The 19088-nt window shown below is 68.7% G+C and overlaps 3 protein-coding genes across 3 annotated transcripts; 1 reads left to right on the forward strand and 2 right to left on the reverse strand.

Moving 5' to 3' along the window:
• Positions 1-1876: 1876 nt before the first annotated feature.
• On the forward strand, positions 1877-11236 carry COL8A2 (collagen type VIII alpha 2 chain). The gene is made up of 3 exons (XM_038557913.1): positions 1877-2098; positions 6946-7138; positions 7677-11236. The coding sequence occupies exons 2-3, from the start codon at positions 6961-6963 to the stop codon at positions 9593-9595; spliced, it is 2097 nt and encodes a 698-aa protein (XP_038413841.1). The 5' UTR covers positions 1877-2098; positions 6946-6960; the 3' UTR covers positions 9596-11236.
• A 977-nt stretch (positions 11237-12213) lies between these two features.
• Positions 12214-17974, reverse strand: ADPRS (ADP-ribosylserine hydrolase). The gene is made up of 6 exons (XM_038557914.1): positions 17756-17974; positions 14665-14761; positions 14267-14474; positions 13964-14148; positions 13549-13649; positions 12214-12988 (listed from the first exon to the last, which is right to left on the reverse strand). The coding sequence occupies exons 1-6, from the start codon at positions 17964-17966 to the stop codon at positions 12696-12698; spliced, it is 1095 nt and encodes a 364-aa protein (XP_038413842.1). The 5' UTR covers positions 17967-17974; the 3' UTR covers positions 12214-12695.
• Positions 17975-18007: 33 nt separating this feature from the next.
• LOC119877003 (glycine-rich cell wall structural protein 1-like) lies at positions 18008-19006 on the reverse strand. Its single transcript, XM_038557630.1, has one exon. It carries the CDS (start codon positions 19004-19006, stop codon positions 18008-18010), a length of 999 nt encoding a protein of 332 aa, XP_038413558.1.
• Between the last annotated feature and the right edge of the window lie 82 nt (positions 19007-19088).

Below are 19088 nucleotides of genomic sequence, written 5' to 3' on the forward strand. Positions count from 1 at the left end.
CCGCCTCCTTAGGGTGCTGCGTCCCAGATGGGGGTCCTGTGGTCTGTGAGCCTCACCCGCACAGGTGTCTGCTGGGTGTCTGGGCAGAACCGGAGCCTGGTCGGCAAGACAAGCTGGGCAGGGAGCAGCGCCCCGGACCATGAGGTGGCCCCCAGCCTGGCTGCCCCCCGCCACCCCTCAGGCCCCAGATCCCAGGCGGCTCTGGTCTGGGAGCGATCCTCCGGCCTGGGCCCTGAGCTGTGAGGGGCCCAGCGAGTCCCGTTGGTCCTGAGGCCCGCGAGCTCCACGAGTCTCCACCTGAGGACGTGAGACCCAGGCCTGACATTAGCGTGGGCATTAGGGCCACAAATGCTGGCCTTCCAGAAGGTTCCATCAAGTGACTGACAGCCAGAGACTTACAGAGCCCGGAACACAGGAATCCAGGTTCAAGGACATGGGAGAGGAGAGGGACAAATGGGGTTGCGGGGATGAGCAGAAACGCGACAGTGACAGTGGACGAGGTGCCTGAGAGGCACAGGCAGGTGAGCATCCGGGTTCAGGGACACAGAGACCAGAGGAAGGGGACAGGTGTGCACACACCCGCATGGCTCCTGTAGCAGGTGGGCCCCCCTCCCCCTCCTCTCCTCCCCTTCCCCCTCCTCCCCCCCCCTCCTCCATCTGACTGTCATCAGGCGTGCCCCACTTGTGAGCTCAGGGTTTTGCCAGGCTCACCCTCAACCGCCACTCTCCGTGGGGCATATTTGTTGGTCCACGTCCAACTGGGTCCGAGCATGGCCTCCTCTCCCGGGAGGTCCCGCCAATTGCAGCATAGCATGGGATTCACCGAGTCAGTACTAGGGAGCCAGAGAGGATCCAGAGCAGGGGAGGGCCGTGCACACAACTGTGCCCAAGCGTGGTCCACACACAGAAGAGAAGCTGAGGGTGAGGGCAGGAGAGACGCTGCTATGATAATGCAGGTGAGGATTTGACAATGTAACATGACGGCTGGGAGGCACCTGGGCTGTGTATTGGGAAACTACAAGGTCTGTAGAGACTTTGGGGAAGGAGGGGAAGGAATAAAAGTGAGAAAAGTCGAGGAGAGTCTACAGGATTGGATTGAGGGTGTACAGGTAAAGGAACAGGGCTGTCCTGCACAGTTGTGCAGGTTGGTTACTGTACAAGGGCACCCGGGAGAGGCAACGAGAGTACCGACTGTGCTGGAAGGAGGGCAGTGCTAAGGCGTTGTGCAGGCTGCAGAGATGCCTCACAGCCCTGCAGGGATGGAAGGGTCAGACATGATGTCCAGTATCTGGCCTGGGCCCTTGGGAGCTGGAAAGAAGCAAGTAATGGGGACAAGATAGTGACAGCAGTTGTGGTGGAGGCATCGGGGGGCAGCCGGTGAAAGTGCTCAGGCTCAGGTGAGGATGCAGGTAGAGGCAGATGTGGGAGCCCTCAGGGGTGGGACAGGGACTGGGCTGGCGACAGCCACAAACTGCAGGGGAACATCCAGAGGAGAGGTGGCCGGACCCAGCTCCTTGGGGCAAGCCTGGGTCTGCAGAGAGGGCAGGGGGAGGAGGGAGGAGGAGCCTTTCCAGCGGGGAGGGGAGCAGGGCCACAGGCAGGATTCCTCGCTGGGGGCAGGAGGGGGTGAGCTTGTCCAAGAGCTTGGCTGAGGTGGCTGGGGAGGGGTGAGGGCGCTGGGGAGCTGCGGTTGGCCTTGTGAACAGGAGACGGGCGCACCCACAGACAGTGGGAGGCCCTGACACCCCTCCCGTCTGAGCCTCGGTTAAGGAGGACAGGAGAGGGCGCCCCAATGCCCAGGATCTGGGAAGGAGGGGGGCTGTAGGGGGAGGCCTGGCGAGTCTGGAGCTGCCGGGCTGGGCCGGGGCGGGCACTGCGCCCAGTGGGTGAGAATGGCCGCTCCTCTGCTCCTCTCTGGGGCCCGGGCTGCCTCCTAGTCCTGAGCAGCTGGGGGACCCCTAGTCAGGCAGGGAAGAATTTTCTGGAAGGCCAGAAAATTGGCTTTGAGACTTGCCTGAGGTCCTGGCCTTTGGCTGGCAGCCAGTCACCTGAGTGTCGGAAGTGGAGAAGGTGCTGCTTTGCAGGAGGAGAAACTGAGGTTAGACGGAGGAGATCGTTGCGGCCACCAGGGCCGGGGGACAGAGCGCACTTGGGGGGCCCACTCAGCTCCCCTCTGTTCACCCTTGCACTCGGGAGGACACTGGGGTTCAGGAGGTTAAGTCACTTGCGAGTAGCACAGTCCCCGGGCGCTACGCCAGAGCAGGGGCCCTGAGGGCTCCCCGGGGCTGGAGCCCCAGACGGAGGGCCTGTGGGGTAGCAGAGGCCTGTGGGGTAGCAGAGACTGGCGGAGGGGCCAGGACAGGGGGTGGGGGCCGGAGGTTGGGGGGCGGAGGGGGAGGCTGAGTGGGGAGGCGGGAGGCAGCAGGGAGCCGATCCGGAGAAATGTCTCCACAACAGGAAGCGCCTCATAACATACCTGTGGTTTGGCTGCAGGGCCCTGCTGCCCCGCTCCTCGCCTGGGTGGGGGCAGGAGGGGCTGGGGCAGGGGGCAGGAGGGCAGGAGGGGCTGGGGCAGGGGGGGCAGGAGGGGCAGGGGGGGCAGGAGGGCAGGAGGGGCTGGGGCAGGGGGCAGGAGGGGCTGGGGCAGGAGGGGCTGGGGGTAGGAGGACAGAAGGGCAGGAGGGGTTGGGGGCAGGAGGGGCTGGGGACAGGAGGGGCTGGGGCAGGGGGGAGGAGGGGCTGGGGCAGGAGGGGCTGGGGGTAGGAGGGCAGAACGACAGGAGGGGCTGGGGGCAGGGGGGCAGTAGGGGCTGGGGCAGGGGCGCAGGAGGGGCTGGGGCAGGGGGGCAGGAGGTGCTGGGGCAGGAGGGGCTGGGGGTAGGAGGGCAGAACGACAAGAGGGGCTGGGGGCAGGGGGGCAGTAGGGGCTGGGGCAGGAAGGAGGAAGGCCTGGGGCAGGGGGGCAGGAGGGGCTGGGGCAGGGGCGCAGGAGGGGTTGGGGCAGGGGTGCAGGAGGGGCTGGGGCAAGGGGGCAGGAGGGGCTGGGGCAGGGGGGCAGGAGGGAGGGGCTGGGGGGCAGGAGGGCAGGAGGGGCTGGGGCAGGAGGGGCTGGGGGTAGGAGGGCAGAGCGACAAGAGGGGCTGGGGGCAGGGGGGCAGTAGGGGCTGGGGCAGGAAGAAGGAAGGCCTGGGGCAGGGGGGCAGGAGGGGCTGGGGCAGGGGCGCAGGAGGGGTTGGGGCAGGGGTGCAGGAGGGGCTGGGGCAAGGGGGCAGGAGGGGCTGGGGGTAGGACGACAGAAGGGCAGGAGGGGCTGGGGGGCAGGAGGGGCAGGGGGCCTGGGGGTAGAAGGGCAGAACGACAGGAGGGGCTGGGGGCAGGGGGGCAGTAGGGGCTGGGGCAGGGGGGCCAGGGGCTGGTCCTGATGGGGCCAGGCCGCAGCGCGCGTGCTCCCCGGGAGCCTCCCCCATGGGATCGCAGGGCTGGGGTGTCTGCTGGTCGCCCCGGGCAGGACCCCGAGGCCGGGCGGGGTCACCGTCAGCGGGCGCCCGTGGCGGGCTCTGTATGGGGCCACCTCCGCCGGCCGCGCCCCCGCCTGGTTGGAGGCCCCGGAGCCCGCGCCCGCCGCCCCGGGAGGAGGCCCAGGCGGCCGCAAAATGCTGACTTGGGCAAAACGCTGTTTTACGGGGATTTGCTGAAAAGGGGGAAATCCCCGCTGAGGACTTGCAGCTGTGCAAACACCTCGGCCTCGCGATGCCCCGATCAGCGCCTCCTTGCGCGCCCACCTCACCCGCCTCGCGCCTGCCAGCCGCACCCGGGGTCACCCGAGAGGCTGGTGGGTCGCCCGAGGTCCCAGAGCAGAGCCCCAGCGCCCTGCCCGAGCCCTGACGCCCCCGCCCGGCCTGCTCGGCTGTCCTCAGCCCAGGGCCTCTGACCGAGGCCGCGTGAGTGTCCCCCCTTCCCGTCTAGTCCGCGCCCCTGGCCCGGGGAGGAGCTCCCGGGGGAGGTCACACGTGTCCACTCAAAGGGAAGGACTGAGTGACTTCTGGCCTTTAGACTTGACAGTGACTTGAGTTCAGTCGACCTGCGCGAGCGGCCCTGCGCTGAGCACGCAGTGGGGACACAGTGACACAGCCAGAGGGCCGCGGCCCAACGGGGCGGGCACCCCGTGGGCTCCGGATGCCCAAGGATGGCGAGAGTCCGCCGGCCGGTGCGCGGGGCCCCAAGACGGGGAGCCGGGGCCGGGGGGGGTGGGGGGGGCCGCGGTGTCCGTGAGGGAGGCGGCTGGGCTGGGGCCAGTGTGTCCCATGGGGGGCGCTGTCGCCCTGGGCCACCCACGGGCAGGCTCGGCCACCTGGCCTCAAGGCTGCGGGCTCGCGTCTGCCCGGCCCTCCAGGCGCCGGCCTGCTCTCTCCTCACACCCGCCTGTCTGTCCGTCCGTGTCTGTCCTGCTGCCCTGTCCCCTCTGCCCCGCCCCGGAGTCCTGACGCCCATGCTCAGACCCTGGCTGCCCGCTGGCGCCCTCGGGCACCTCATGGGGGGACAGGAGTGGGGGGGCTCCTGCTTCCCAGGGGCCTCGTGGGAATGAAATCACTGAGCAAAGCCCTGGGCCTGATGGTTGGGGGGGACCGGGAGCCTGATCCCTCTGGGGTCCTGCGGCCGGCCTGTCGCCCTCCGTGGCAGGAGTCGCTGGGACGCGGCCAGGTTAGGGAGCCCCGGGGTGAGACAGGGAGGCTTCGCGGCTGGCGAGGACGTTGGCAGGTGGGGAGCTGGGGGGGGCTCTGCCTGGGGTCCCCCTGGACTCGGGGTCTGGCCGGGGGGTCCTGCCTGCCTGGGCTCCCCCATGTCCTCTGCCTCAGGGCCCCTTCCAGCCAAGCCCGAGTTGCCTGCAGCCGCCCTGCGCACCCACCGGGCCGAGCTTCTGGCTGGATGGCTGGGCGGCTGGGTGCGCAGGGGGCCGGTGCAGGACGGCCCTGCCCCTCCCCGAGGGGACCCGGGACCGAGGGCTGGGTAGGGGCTGGGGCTCGGGAGCGAGACGCCTGGTTTGTGGGCGCTGCGAGGCTGGGGCGAAGGTTAGGGCCGCACCTCCCTCAGCCTGAGGGCACCCCCGGCTGTGGAGGCCCGTCCTGGCAGGATTCCCACGGCCTGCGCCTCCGTTTTGCCATCTGTAAAATGGGCCTATAAGCACGTGAGCCTCGGGGTGCATCGAGAGGGCTCTGGAGGCAGAGCTGCAGCGCCCCGGGCTGGGGAGCCCCAAGGCGGACGTTCCCGCGTGGAGGGGCTCAGGGGAGCTCCAGGGACCTGCCTGCCCGAGGTCACCACACGGGTTGCTGGTGGACACTTTCGCGGCCTCCTCGCCCCGCGTTCACTCCTCCTGCCGTGTGACCTGGGCTTGGGGGAGCGCGGGGCGGCACCTCCCGACCCGGACCCAGCGCAGCGTAAGGGGGCCTCGCTCCCCGCCTGCACCATCAGGTGTGCACCCCCCGACCCCTCGTTCAGTTGGCACGATGTGCAGAGGCCCCTGGGGGTGAAGGGAGCCCGCGGCAGGGGGCTGGGGAGAGGGGACAGTCCTCGGATGTTCAAAATGCTCAAAGTGCCACGTAGTCTCTCCTTGCAGCGTCGAGGGGTGAAGGCACCATATCCACAGCACAGCCGCCCTGGGGAGCAGCCTGTTAGTCCGCCTTTTTTTTTTTTTTTTTTTTTTTTAAAGATTGTATTTATTTACTCATGAGAGACACAGAGAGAGAGAGAAGCAGGCTCCATTCGGGGGGCCCATGCGGGACTCGATCCCAGGACCCTGGGGTCATGACCTAAGCCGAAGGCAGGCACCCAACCCCTGAGCCACCTGGGCGTCCCTGTTAGTCCGGCTTTTTACAAATAACATCTTGGAGGCCCCCTGGGTGCCTCAGTCGGTGACGTGTCTGCCTTTGGCTCAGATCGTGAGCCCGGGGTCTTGGGATGGAGCCCCCACATTGGGCTCCCTGCTCAGTGGGGAGCCTGCTTCTCCCTCTCCCTCTGTGATACCTCTTGCTCTCACTCTCTCTCAAATAAATAAAGTCTTTTTTAAAAGTTAAAATAGGGCAGCCCCGGTGGCTTAGCAGTTTAGCACCGCCTTCGGCCCAGGGCCTGATCCTGGAGACCCGGGATCGAGTCCCCTGTCGGGCTCCCTGCATGGAGCCTGCTTCTCCCTCGGCCTGTGTCTCTGCCTCTCTCTCTCTCGCTCTGTGTGTGTGTGTCTCTCATGAATGAATAAATAAAATCTTTAAAAAATAAAATCAAAATAAGTCAAAATAAGAAATGTATTGAGACAGTTCCCATACTGGACGGCTGGCCCCTTTACTGTGCTTGATTCAACAAGTTTGTTTGTTTATTTATTTTTTTTTATAAAGATTTTATTTATTCATTCATGAGACACACACACACACAGAGGCAGAGACACAGGCAGAGGGAGAAGCAGGCGCCCTGCGGGGAGCAGGACGCGGGACTCGATCCCGGGACCCCGGGGTCACGCCCTGAGCCCAAGGCAGGCGCCCAACCGCTGAGCCACCCGGTGCCCCACAGACTAGATTTTAAAAGGCCTCGGACGCCACCCAAGCACCGCAGCGTCCACCGTTCCCGGGCGGAGACCCCGCAGGCAGCTCCCCTGACGTCATGTGCAGCCCGGCCGAGGGGCCCCGCTCCGCTGCCTTTTGCGTCAGCTCTGTCCCCTGGGAAATGGGGCTGAGGGCGGGAACGAGCCGCCGCCGTCACGGGGGGGGGGGGGCACGGAGGGCGGCGGCCCCGGGGCAGCACCGGCCCAGGGCGCCAGGCTCAGCGGCGGGGAGGGGGGCGGGGCAGGGGCTGCCGGAGCCCCGGGGCGGGGGGCGGGGGGCGGGGGGCGGCGGCCTCGGTGCCGAGCGGGAGCCCGGGAGCCGCGCCCGCCGCCTGACGCCCGCGGTCCTCCCGCAGCAGGTCGGCGGAGCCATGCGGGGGCCCCTGGCGCTGCTGCCGCTGCTGCCGCTGCTGCTCGGCTGCGGGCCCCGCGCGGCCACCGGAGGCGGGGCTGGCGGCGCCGCGGGCTACGCGCCGGTGAAGTACGTGCAGCCCATGCACAAGGGACCCGCGGGGCCGCCCTTCCGCGAGGGCAAGGGCCAGTACCTGGGTGAGCCTAACCCCGCCGCGGCGCCCGGCAGCCCCGCCCCCTCCTGCCTCCCTGCCTCCCTGCCTCCCGGCCCCGGCCCCGCCCCCCGCGATCTCCCCCACCTCCCTTCCCCGCCCCCCGCGATCCTCCCCCACCTCCCTGCCTCCTGCCCCCCCAGCGATCTCCCCGCCCCCCCCACGCGTTCCCTTTTCTTCCTGACACCGCTCCAGGGCTCCAGGGACCCCTGAGTGGCCTGGAGCGGGGTGCGCCCCAGACGGGTGCTCTCCGGCGGGGGCGGGGCGGGGCGGGTCCGACTGGCTCCGAGGAGGGCTGCTGGCGCCACCTGGCGGCCACTCCACCCCCAGGTCGTGCAGGGATGAGCGTGACCCCAAGCTCCCCGGGGCACCCGCCTGGACAGGTTGGGTGCTGGGAGCCCTCGGGAGGGCCTCTGGACCCAAACGCCTAACCCCACCTGCCGCGAGTGCGCGGAGGGGGTGGATGGCCCCGGAGTCTGCACCCGCCAGGCCCCTGACTGCCCCTTCTCTCTCTCTCCCCCCAGAAATGCCTCTACCGCTGCTGCCGATGGACCTGAAAGGCGAGCCAGGTCCGCCCGGGAAGCCGGGGCCTCGGGGCCCCCCTGGCCCTCCTGGCTTCCCAGGAAAACCGGGCACGGGAAAGCCGGGGCTGCATGGGCAGCCTGGCCCCGCTGGCCCCCCTGGCTTCTCCCGGATGGGCAAGGCTGGTCCCCCAGGGCTCCCAGGCAAGGCTGGACCCCCAGGACAGCCAGGGCTTCGGGGGGAGCCGGGGATTCGGGGGGACCAGGGCCTTCGGGGGCCCCCAGGACCTCCTGGCCTCCCTGGGCCCTCAGGCATCGCCGTCCCTGGGAAGCCAGGCCCCCAAGGGGTGCCGGGGCCCCCAGGGTTCGGGGGGGAGCCAGGGCCCCAGGGGGAGCCTGGGCCCCCAGGTGATCGAGGCCTCAAGGGGGATAATGGAGTGGGGCAGCCAGGGCTACCGGGGGCCCCAGGGCAGGGAGGCGCCCCTGGACCCCCTGGCCTTCCTGGTCCAGCTGGCTTGGGCAAACCAGGTTTGGATGGGCTTCCTGGGGCCCCTGGAGATAAGGGGGAGTCAGGGCCTCCCGGGGTGCCAGGACCCAGGGGGGAGCCAGGGGCTCTGGGCCCAAAAGGGCCCCCTGGAGTGGATGGTGTGGGGGTCCCTGGGGCAGCGGGGGTGCCAGGGCCACAGGGCCCAGCAGGGGCCAAAGGGGAACCAGGAGCCCGGGGCCTCCCCGGCCTGATAGGCCCCACGGGCTATGGGGTACCAGGACTGCCAGGCCCCAAGGGGGACAGGGGCCCAGCTGGGGTCCCAGGACTCTTGGGGGACAGGGGGGAGCCAGGGGAGGATGGGGAGCCAGGAGAGCAGGGCCCACAGGGCCTTGGGGGACCCCCGGGACTTCCAGGGTCTGCAGGACTCCCTGGCAGACGTGGACCCCCAGGGCCCAAGGGGGAAGTAGGGCCTGGAGGACCCCCAGGAGTGGCTGGTATTCGGGGTGACCAGGGACCTACTGGCCTGGCTGGGAAACCCGGGCCCCCAGGAGAGAGGGGACTCCCTGGGGCCCACGGACCCCCAGGACCAACTGGGCCCAAAGGTGAGCCGGGTTTCACAGGCCGCCCTGGGGGACCGGGGGTGGCAGGAGCCCTGGGGCAGAAGGGAGACTTGGGGCTCCCCGGACAGCCCGGCCTGAGGGGCCCCTCAGGAATCCCCGGGCTCCAGGGCCCAGCCGGTCCTATCGGGCCCCAGGGACTGCCGGGCCTGAAGGGAGAACCTGGCTTACCCGGGGCCCCTGGAGAGGGGCGAGTGGGGGAACCGGGAGTGGCTGGGCCCGTGGGGCCCCCGGGGGTCCCCGGCTCCCCAGGCCTCACTGGCCCTCCTGGGCCTCCCGGGCCCCCAGGGCCTCCAGGCGCCCCAGGGGCCTTGGATGAGACTGGGGTGGCCGGCCTGCACCTGCCCAACGGCGGCGTGGAGGGCGCCGTGCTGGGCAAGGGGGGCAAGCCGCAGTTCGGCCTGGGGGAGCTGTCGGCCCACGCCACGCCCGCCTTCACCGCCGTGCTCACGTCGCCCTTCCCCGCCTCCGGGATGCCCGTCAAGTTCGACCGGACTCTGTACAACGGCCACAGCGGCTACAACCCGGCCACCGGCATCTTCACCTGCCCCGTGGGCGGCGTCTACTACTTTGCCTACCACGTGCACGTCAAGGGCACCAACGTGTGGGTGGCCCTGTACAAGAACAACGTGCCGGCCACCTACACCTACGACGAGTACAAGAAGGGCTACCTGGACCAGGCGTCGGGCGGGGCGGTGCTGCAGCTGCGGCCCAACGACCAGGTGTGGGTGCAGATGCCCTCGGACCAGGCCAACGGCCTCTACTCCACCGAGTACATCCACTCCTCCTTTTCGGGCTTCTTGCTCTGCCCCACATAACAGCGCGGGCGCCCTGCCGCCTCGGCCGCCGCCTCCTTAGCGGTAGAGACCTCAGTTACAGGAACCTCCATTTAAGGGAAGACACCAAAGGCTGAGCGGACGCGGAGGCAGGGGTGGCCGTGGCCATGGCCCGAGGAGGCTGACCTGGTCTCTCCCTCCACGCGGCCCGGTGGTTTCCGGGAGGGGCTGGCCTGCGCTCCTGTCCCCCCGCGTCTGTGCCGCGCGGGCAGGGCCCCAGGACGCTCAGCCCAGTGGCCAGAGCCCCCAGCCCTCGGGTGGTGGGTGGGGAACTGCTGCTTCTCGGCTCCGGGCCGAGGGGGACGGAACCCCCGGGGAGACACGGCCCACGCCTCGCCCTCCATGCGCGCCCTCTGCCGGGGCTCTTCCGTGCCCCTGGCTCCGCCAAAAGGGGTTTTGCATCGGGGTGGGGGGGGAGCAATGGGTGGGAGCATCGAGGCGGCCCGTGGGGACACTGCCAGGACTGCAGCCCTGAGTGATGCGCTGGCATCACGGCAGGTGCGGGCGGGGGCCGTGGGAGGGGCGCACCCCTCTTCTGCTCCTGCTGCGACCGCAGGCGAACAACAGAGCCCGCCCCTTGTCCCATCACCTGCGGGGGGGACGGCCCCCGGCCCCCGCTGACCCCAGCTCCCCGAGCCCGGAGCCTCTGCCCCGGCCCTCGGCCCTCAGAACAAGGTGCACACGAGCCTGGGACGCGGGTTCCCCGAGGGGCAGCCTGCGGGCTGCTTCTCCTTCCCCCTGCTCTACGCGGGGTGGGGGCCCCCGAGGCTGAGGCCTGAGGACGGGCTCCAGGGGCCCCCCCTGCAAGGAGCCGAGTCCTGAGGTTTCTGCCGGTCTCTTAGGCCTCCCCAGGCCGGGCCTGGCCCACCGCGCCCGTGGGACCCGGGTCACCCGTGGGGCCCCGTCTGCTCGGCTGCCTGCGGGGGAGACGGGGTGGCGGTGGCTTCTGGTTCAGAGCTGCGCCCCGGCCGTGCCTCCCAACCCGTGTCCCCGACGTGGGCCGCCCGTGCATGGGGACACCCGCACAGGCTCCGGCCAGGGCTCCTGGCGAATCCTGATCCCGGGACCCAGGGGAACCAAGGGGCGTCGAGCCAGCCTGGTGGGGCCCTCGCTCCGCCTCCCCCGGGCCAAGGCCCTGCCATCCGGGAGGCCGGGGAGGGGCCGCGGTGGGGAACTTCGCTCCCGGGGAGCCCGGGCTGGGGCCGGCGCAGGACTTGGTTTCTGCCGAAGGCCGTTCCACAGCCTCGCAGGAGGGGTGGCCGGGGTCCCCGGAGCGTCGGGGGATGTCAGTCCCATGTGTCCACTTGACGAGCTTTGATGAGCGACGCCAAGTTTGAATTATGAGAACTGCAGCAGCTCGGCATGGCCCGGGCCTGGCCCTAGGGCGTTACGTTGTTAAGATTAAGGTTTGAATGTTTTCCTTAGTAATTTCATGTCTAACTTGGTATAGGAAGCTTTGTGCTCTGTGTAACCTGTCACATGCCCTGTGTCACAGAAGATTCGGAAAAATGCACTTGGGAATCAAAAGAAAAAAAGGGGGGGGGTACTTCTTTTTGAAAAGAAAGACAGCAGTGTTGACTGACTGTATGGACACAACCTCAATAAAACTTGTCGTATAAAACAGCCGTGCGGGCCTGGAGCTGGGCTGGGGCCCAGGGCCTCCGGGCTCTGGCTTGGCGCTCCTCTCAGGGAGCATGCGTTTCTCGCCAGGGTCCTGTCACCAGCGTGTCAGGGGAGCTCCGAGTGAATGCCAACAGGCATGATGCAACCGAAGCGAGGTGGTGACTGGAGCTGGGGGTGGTTCACGCTCCCGCCGAACATTCTGGCTGGCTCTCGGGCAGTGGGGCAGGACGGCGGGCTCAGGGGCCCGGGAGCAAGTTTCAACACTTGATACAAATTATGAATGAAATCCTGCGTCTGTGACCGGGAGGGGGGATGCACACGGCGGGAGTGGGGGTGCCGGCCGGGCGAGCGCGCCAGCCCACAGCCACGGAGAGCAGAGCCCGGGCCTGGAAGCCCAGCCAGCAGGCCGGTGGCAGCACAGCGCGCCCATCAGGCATGCTGCGGGGCCGCGTGGGCCTCCCTCTCCGTGGAGGCCGCCAGGTGGCCGGAGGATTAAGTGGAGAGGACGGGCCTCCTCCTCTTCGGCGTTCCTGGCTTCGGACGAATCGCTGCAATACTTCCTTTCAGGCCAAGGCCTGCCTGGGGCCCAGGACACAGAACGAAGCACATGAGCGCCGCACGCCGCCAGCCCACGCAGGGCACCGACGCTATGCACCCGCCTCACCTCCTCACCCAAGGGCGGGCAGTCAGGTGAGACCAGGGCCCTGAACCCGGGCCCGGGGCCTATTTGGGGAGCACCCTACGAAGAAGTCCACCCCCGAGAGCAGGGACGCGAGGCTCGTCCTGCCAGCTGGGCCACCTGCGACGACCTCCCCAGGAAGCAGCCCCAAGCCGGCTCTGCCCTGCCGGGCCACGACACCCGGCCTGTGTTCCTGGCTCGCAGGAGAGGGTGGAGGTACCGGGTTCAAGAAGGCCTAGGTGTGCGCTGGGGCAGGGGGAGGGGTGTCTGTTCAGGGCAGAGGAGAAACAAGCAGCAGTGGCGGAGTCACCATTTATTGCTGTGACCTCGGCTGGTGACAGCCCCTGCTGGCCCCGGGCCAGGTGCGTCCGGAGGTCCGCCAGGTGCAGGTGCCGGCCTCCCGGACCCCGAAACCCAACTGCACGGGGGCTCTGCCCAAAGACGTGCTTCTGGCAAGGTGGCCGCGTCTCGCCAGGAAGAGACGGTGCCTCTGCCCATCACCGCCCCCACGTGAGCCAGGTAACGCCGCAGGCTCCCTTCCACAACCACTCCGTCCTGATCCGTCTGTCCACCGAGCAACCGGGTGGGCCCCAGGCTCAGCACTGAACCCCGACCCTGCGCCAGGGAGGCAGCAATCCTCCACTCGCGGTCCAGCCCCGGCCCTAGGGCCAGGACCGAGCTCCGCCCGCACTGCAAGGGGCCCTGCCAGGACCTCAGTGTCCCCGATCTGAGTGGGAGGCGGGCCTGCTGGGCACGGCGGAGCCCCGGCTGCTGTGGCCCTCACGGACTCTTCTGGAAGAGGCGGTGCAGGTTCTGGGCCAGGACGTCAGTCTCCTCGTAGCCCTCACAGCTTTGCTGCCAGCTCTCTGGCACCTGCTCCATCCCATAGTAGGCACCAGCAATGGCCCCGGCCATGGTGGCTATGGTGTCGGTGTCCCCCCCAAGTGAGATGGAATAGATGAGAGTCCTCTGGAGGCTGTTGAAGGCAGAGGGGATCTCGGGGTCAGGCTCCATGCAGCGCAGGAAGCAGTAGATGGCGGTGGGCACAGATTCGAAGGCAGCAATGCCGTTGCCTGTGGGGAAGCCACCGTATGGGGACCCCGCACTCTCCCGCCCCCTAAGTCCCCAGGCTGCTTCTGGCCACGCCCCAAGGCAGTAGGCTCAGGCTGGGCTGTGATGGAGACCACAGGCTCTAGAGTCAGACTACCCAGGTTCAAATCCTGGCTGTCCCTCCTTAGCGTGGGACCAGGAAAGTTCCCTCGTGGCTAAGATTCCGGTTTCTGGGATTGGATTCCTTGGGCAGGGAGGAACAGAGGCAGAGACTCAGGGCGTGTGTGGGGGTGAAACAGGCCATGGGCAGGGCGCCTGTATGGTGTCCAGAACCCAGCACAGGTACCAGCACCTGCTGCCAGAACTCGTGGCCCGTGGCCATCCCTGGGGACATTCACCCGTAAGGCCCAGGAGCGACGGCGGGCGCGGAGGCGCTGTGCCCACAGCCCTGCCGGGGGCTGCACAGGCTGGCTCTGGTCACAACAGCCTCGGGCAAGAAATGAGGGAACGGGTACCCTCTGGGCTCCTGCGTGTCCCCCAGCCCAGGACGAGCCCGGAGGATGACGGGGGGAGGGCCACCCACCTAGCTCAGACACCACCTCCTCCCTGGTCACCGAGTCCTGCTCTAGAAGAGCGCCAATCTTCTTCAGGCGGCTGGAGTAGGGACGCTCCTCCATGCCCAGCCTGTCAGTCAGGGGTGAGGAGTCAGCGAGGTCGGAGGCAGCAGGGGGAACGCAGAGATGGGGTACAGGGGGGATGGGATCAGGCTGGCAGCCAGCACAGCTGTCCTGACAAGAAGCCGGGAGGGCTAGGCCTGAGCCCTCTCATCTGCTGCTGCCCTAAGGGCCTCGGGGCGGAGTCAAGGCCAGGGGGCTCCTCCCACCCCTCCTAAGGGTCTGCAGTGACAAAAGGGAAGGTTCCGGCTGGGGGCAATGCCCGAGGACCCCATGCTGCAGGCCTCCCGCGGACACCCAGCTTGCTCCATCCCACATGCTCACTCCCTGGCATCCGAGACGGACTGCGCGTCACTCTCTAGCTCTTCCATGTGGCCCAGGAGCTGCTCGAGGAAGTGCTCACTTGACGACTCCCCCTGCAAAGCCAGGTGCACAGCCAGGGCCTGCAGGATGGCGCCGTTGTAGCCCAGGGAGGAGGCGTGGGTCAGCTGAGCCGACAGCCGGGCAAACTAGGGCAGAGGCAGTGGGGGCAGAGATGTGCTGTCACAGAAGCCGGGCTGCAGGCGGGGGACGAGGGGGAGGGGGCGGCGGGGAGGTGGGAGCCAGAGGCCACCCTGCCCGGCCTACCTTCTGCACATCCTGGACGCTGCTATAGGCCAGGGAGATGCCGGCCACCCGCATGGCGCCCCCGTTGCCGTAGGAGCCCTTCCCGTTGAACTGGGCCCGGGCGGGCTCAAAAACGTCGCGGCACTTGGGGCTCAGCAGCTTCTTGAAGACGGTAATGACCCCGGCGCCGTAACCGCGGTCGGGCTCTTTCTTGTACTCCTGAGCAAACCTGGGGGAGCCGGGAGCCGGGAGCCGGGAGCCAGGAGCGCGGTGGAAAGGGTGCCCGTCGGGACAGGGGGTTCGGGGACCCCAGGGGCCTGTCCCGGCAGCCCCGAGGGCATCAGTGTCCTGCGGAGGGAGGGGGTCCCAGCACGCACTGCCCCTGCTCTGCCCCCCGCCCCCCCGACGGGCGCCCTCACCTGTGAGCCATGTCCACCTCGTCGAAGGCCTCCTTGGCCAGCAGGGACTGCACGAGGGCCCGGGCCATGGCCGTGTCGTCCGTGTAGTACAAGACTTCTGCGGGGAAAGGGGGGGGCGGCGAGCGTGAGACCACACTGCAGGGCTTCCAGGCAGCGGCCTTGGCCTCCTGCTCTTTGTCCATCTTTTTTAAAAGTAAGCTCTACACGCAGAGTGGGGTGTGACCCCACGACCCCAAGATCGAGTCCCTGCTCCACTGGCTGAGCTGCCCAGGCGCCCCGGTCCCCTGCTTTTCTTTACCTCCTCCGGGATGCCTGCCGTCAGCCCCTCACAGCACCCCGCTTCCTGGGCTCCAGGCCTGGGGAGCTTCAGCGGCTCTCCACTCCGGGTCGCGGACCTGCTGGCTCCCGAAGGAACCTTGTCTGCCTCCCTCTGCCTGCGTGACCCTAGCCCTCCTGCACCACACCACCCCCCACTAGCCTCTTCGCGCAGCCAGAAAATTCTTTTTTTTTTTTGCTAAAGATTGTATTTATTTATTTATTTTTTTTTTAAAGGTATAGTTAATTCATTTTATTATTTATTTAGTTAGTTAATTCATTTTATTTTATTTATCTATTTATGATAGTCACACACACAGAGAGAGAGGCAGAGACACAGGCAGAGGGAGAAGCAGGCTCCATGCACCGGGAGCCCGACGTGGGATTCGATCCCGGGTCTCCAGGATCGCGCCCTGGGCCAAAGGCAGGCGCTAAACCGCTGCGCCACCCAGGGATCCCTGTATTTATTTATTCATGAGAGACACACAGAGAGAGGCAGGGACACAGGTAGAGGGAGAAGCAGGCTCCCTGCGGGGAGCCCGATGCGGGACTCGATCCCGGGACCCTGGGGTCACACCCTGGGCCGAAGGCAGATGCTCCACCGTTGAGCCCCCCAGGTGCCCCAGAAAATTCTTCCTATAAGCAGACTAGCGGTTTCCACATCTCACTCTGCGGCTCCAAACTCGGGTGTCAGCTGCTTTCAGGATTAGGCCAGCCCCACTGCTCGGCATCCAGAGCCCTTTCCCGACAGGCCCCTTCGTCCTCACCTCCCTCGGATCCCACTACTCCCCTCCGCGTCCCCAGAACCAGCTGCGCGGCCCGCTCCTGGGTGCCTGGGGGTGCTGCCCTGGGCCTTGCGACGGGGCTGAGCCAAGACGCCCGAGGAGGCCGTGGGCCGGCAAGGGCTGCTGGGACTTGGCTTTACTGACGGAAGAGACGCTGCAGAGGAGGCGGCAGCCCCTGGCAGGCCCCACCCCTCCTCTCTGGACTGCGAGCCCCCTTCCCTGCTTTTTCTCTTTCACTCATGGGAGACTCCCATCCTGACTTCTTTTTTTGATTTTTATTTTTTTAACTGAAATCACTTTTTTTTTTTTTTTACATTTTTAAAAATTTAAACTCATCCCATCATGCGCCCTCCTCAGGCCCCGCCCCCATCCCGGCTTCTCTAGAAGAGAGGTGGGCAGGCCTCTAATCCACAGCCTCCCCTTGACCCAGGAGTCCCTGGTCCAGTCCCACCCACACCAGCTCCCTGGTGGACTTGGTTCTTCCTTCCTCCCGCCTCCTGTGCCCTCAACCTCTCCCCGTGTGAAGTAGCACCCATTCTTCCTTCTTTGGCCCCTGCACCCTGCTTTGCCCCCAGGAGCCATTCCTTGGCCATACTCAGCCCGTGACTAGGGCGGGAGGGTCACATCCACTGGCCTCCTGTGTTTGGGGGTGGACAGAGGGCCAGGCCAGGCTGAGGACAGGCGATCTGGGATTTCTGGCCGGGGCTGCCGCGGACGGACCGTCCTCCGCTGGCCTGGGAGCTGCTCGGGCCACCCCAGGGAGGGTCTGCCCGAGGCGAGGGAACGTGCATCTGAGTAAGGAGAGAAGCTGGGGCTTGAGGACGTGGCTCGAGCCCTGGGATTCAGCTCCACCTGAAGCCACATCTACCTGGACTTCAGTTCCGTCGTCACTGCCGTCTCTCTCCGCTTAGCTTGTTCTGCGTGTCCCGCTACTTGCGTCTACAAAGTTCTAAATCACCCATCAACCTAAGACACTTTTCCCTCAACGTGAGAGCAAAGATGAAATTAAAAGACCGTGCCCCCACTTTTCCCTCAACCGAGGCTCCTGTCTCTCTTCCCATCAGGCCAAACCGTGCCAACCACATCCCTTCTCCGGGAGCTCCGAGGCCCACCAAGTCCCACCCCGGGCTTCAACACCCTCCTGAAAACGGCCTTCGGAATGCAGACCGGCCCTCTCCTGCAGCGGACACCAGCGGCCGGGCCTCACCTTCACCTTCTCTCGGCTTTGTGCATCCCCAGGCCCCCCCCCACTCCTCCCCAACCCTTCCCAGATCCAGCTCCTTCGGCTCCTCGGGTTCTGAGCATCGGCCCCTCCTCCTTCCTGCGGTACCTGCAGAACCACCCCCGCAGACCGAGACCTGGGTGAGCGCCTGGGTGAGCACCTGGCTGAGCGCACCTGGGCGAGCGCCTGGCTGAGCACCTGGCTGAGCGCACCTGGGCGAGCGCCTGGCTGAGCACCTGGCTGAGCGCACCTGGGCGAGCGCCTGGGTGAGCACCTGGCTGAGCGCACCTGGGCGAGCGCCTGGCTGAGCACCTGGCTGAGCGCACCTGGGCGAGCGCCTGGCTGAGCACCTGGCTGCGCCGCGGAGCAGCAGGCACGGGGACAGCGCTGCACAGGCGCGGGTTGGGCTAGAGCAGGCCGCTGCAGGGCAGCCGGCAGGGCCACGGGGGCAGAGCTGGGCCTCGGAGGGCCAGGTGTCGGTCGGCCAGGTGTGACGCATGAAGGAATTTGGCTTTATCCTGAGGGTAAAGGAAAATCACGGCAGAGCTTCGGGCGGGGAGGCCGCGTGCGGAGGACGGCCTGGCGGGGCTGACTCGGGACACCTGGGCCCCACGCGCAGCGGCGCACACGGCGGACCCGGCGCCAGGCGGGAGAAGGACGCCCGGGGGCCGCTCGCGGGGCTCCGAGGACCGGCTTGCCAGGCCGGGCCGGGACCCCGCGGGGCTGGAGGGGCTCGGTCTCAGCCCCGCCCCCGCCCCGCCCCGCCCACCTGTCCGCGCGCTCCCCGGCGAGCCCGGGTCCGGCTCCAGGCTCTGGACGTGACGCAGCACTGACGTCAGGGTGACGGTGTCGTGCGCCTCGTACAGGGAGCCCACGCAGTCCCCGAGCAGCGCGCCGGCCAGGCAGCCTCGGAAGCGGGAGAGGGAGCGGGCCGCCCCGGCCCCCGCGCAGCCCGCCGCCGTCATCGCCGCCGCCGCCATCCGCGCCGAGCAGTCGCCACTTCCGGCGCGGCCGGCGCACCCTACGGCGCCGCCCCCGCCGCCCCACAGCGCCACCCCCCGGCCCGGAGCCGCAGCGCCTCCCGCCCCACAGCGCCGCCCCCCGGCCGGAGCCGCAGCGCCTCCCCGCCCCACAGCGCCGCCCCCCGGCCCGGAGCCGCAGCGCCTCCCCGCCCCACAGCGCCGCCCCCCGGCCCGGAGCCGCAGCGCCTCCCCGCCCCACAGCGCCGCCCCCCGGCCCGGAGCCGCAGCGCCTCCCCGCCCCACAGCGCCGCCCCCCGGCCCGGAGCCGCAGCGCCTCCCCGCCCCACAGCGCCGCCCCCCGGCCCGGAGCCGCAGCGCCTCCCCGCCCCACAGCGCCGCCCCCCGGCCCGGAGCCGCAGCGCCTCCCGCCCCACAGCGCCGCCCCCCGGCCCGGAGCCGCAGCGCCTCCCCGCCCCACAGCGCCGCCCCCCGGCCCGGAGCCGCAGCGCCTCCCCGCCCCACAAGCGCCGCCCCCCCGGCCCAGGAGCCGCAGCGCCTCCCCGCCCCACAGCGCCGCCCCCCGGCCCGGAGCCGCAGCGCCTCCCCGCCCCACAGCGCCGCCCCCGGCCCTGAGCCGCAGCGCCTCCCCGCCCCACAGCGCCACCCCCGGCCCGGAGCCGCAGCGCCTCCCGCCCCACAGCGCCGCCCCCCGGCCCGGAGCCGCAGCGCCTCCCCGCCCCACAGCGCCGCCCCCCGGCCCGGAGCCGCAGCGCCTCCCCGCCCCCACAGCGCCGCCCCCCGGCCCGGAGCCGCAGCGCCTCCCCGCCCCACAGCGCACCCCCGGCTCGGAGCCGCAGCGCCTCCCCGCCCCACAGCGCCACCCCCCGGCCCGGAGCCGCAGCGCAGCACCGCCCCACAGCACCGCCCCCCGGCCCGGAGCCACAGCGCTGCCCCGCCCCCCCCCCCCCCCCCCGCCGCCGCTCCACAGCGCCGCCCCCGGCCCGGAGCCGCAGCGCCCCCTTCCCCCCGCCCACAGCGCCGCCCTCCCCCGGCCTCATCCAGAAGCTCCAGGGGCGCAGAGCTGCTGAGGGGCGGCGCTGCTGCCCGAGCCCGGGGCCCCTGGGGACGGAGGAGGAGCCA

This window comes from Canis lupus, chromosome 15 (genome assembly GCF_011100685.1).
Source record: "Canis lupus familiaris isolate Mischka breed German Shepherd chromosome 15, alternate assembly UU_Cfam_GSD_1.0, whole genome shotgun sequence".
NCBI classification, from domain to species: Eukaryota; Metazoa; Chordata; class Mammalia; order Carnivora; family Canidae; genus Canis; species Canis lupus.

Coding starts and splice junctions, on each gene's coding strand:
- COL8A2 (XM_038557913.1), top strand. CDS start 6,961: ATGCGGGGGCCCCTGGCGCTGCTGCCGCTGCTGCCGCTGCTGCTCGGC. Junction 7,139..7,676: donor GGGCAAGGGCCAGTACCTGG/GTGAGCCTAACC, acceptor CTCTCCCCCCAG/AAATGCCTCTACCGCTGCTG.
- ADPRS (XM_038557914.1), bottom strand. CDS start 17,966: ATGGCGGCGGCGGCGATGACGGCGGCGGGCTGCGCGGGGGCCGGGGCG. Junction 14,149..14,266: donor GCGTCCAGGATGTGCAGAAG/GTAGGCCGGGCA, acceptor CCTCTGCCCTAG/TTTGCCCGGCTGTCGGCTCA. Junction 12,989..13,548: donor GGAGGTGGTGTCTGAGCTAG/GTGGGTGGCCCT, acceptor GCTTCCCCACAG/GCAACGGCATTGCTGCCTTC.
- LOC119877003 (XM_038557630.1), bottom strand. CDS start 19,006: ATGAGGCCGGGGGAGGGCGGCGCTGTGGGCGGGGGGAAGGGGGCGCTG.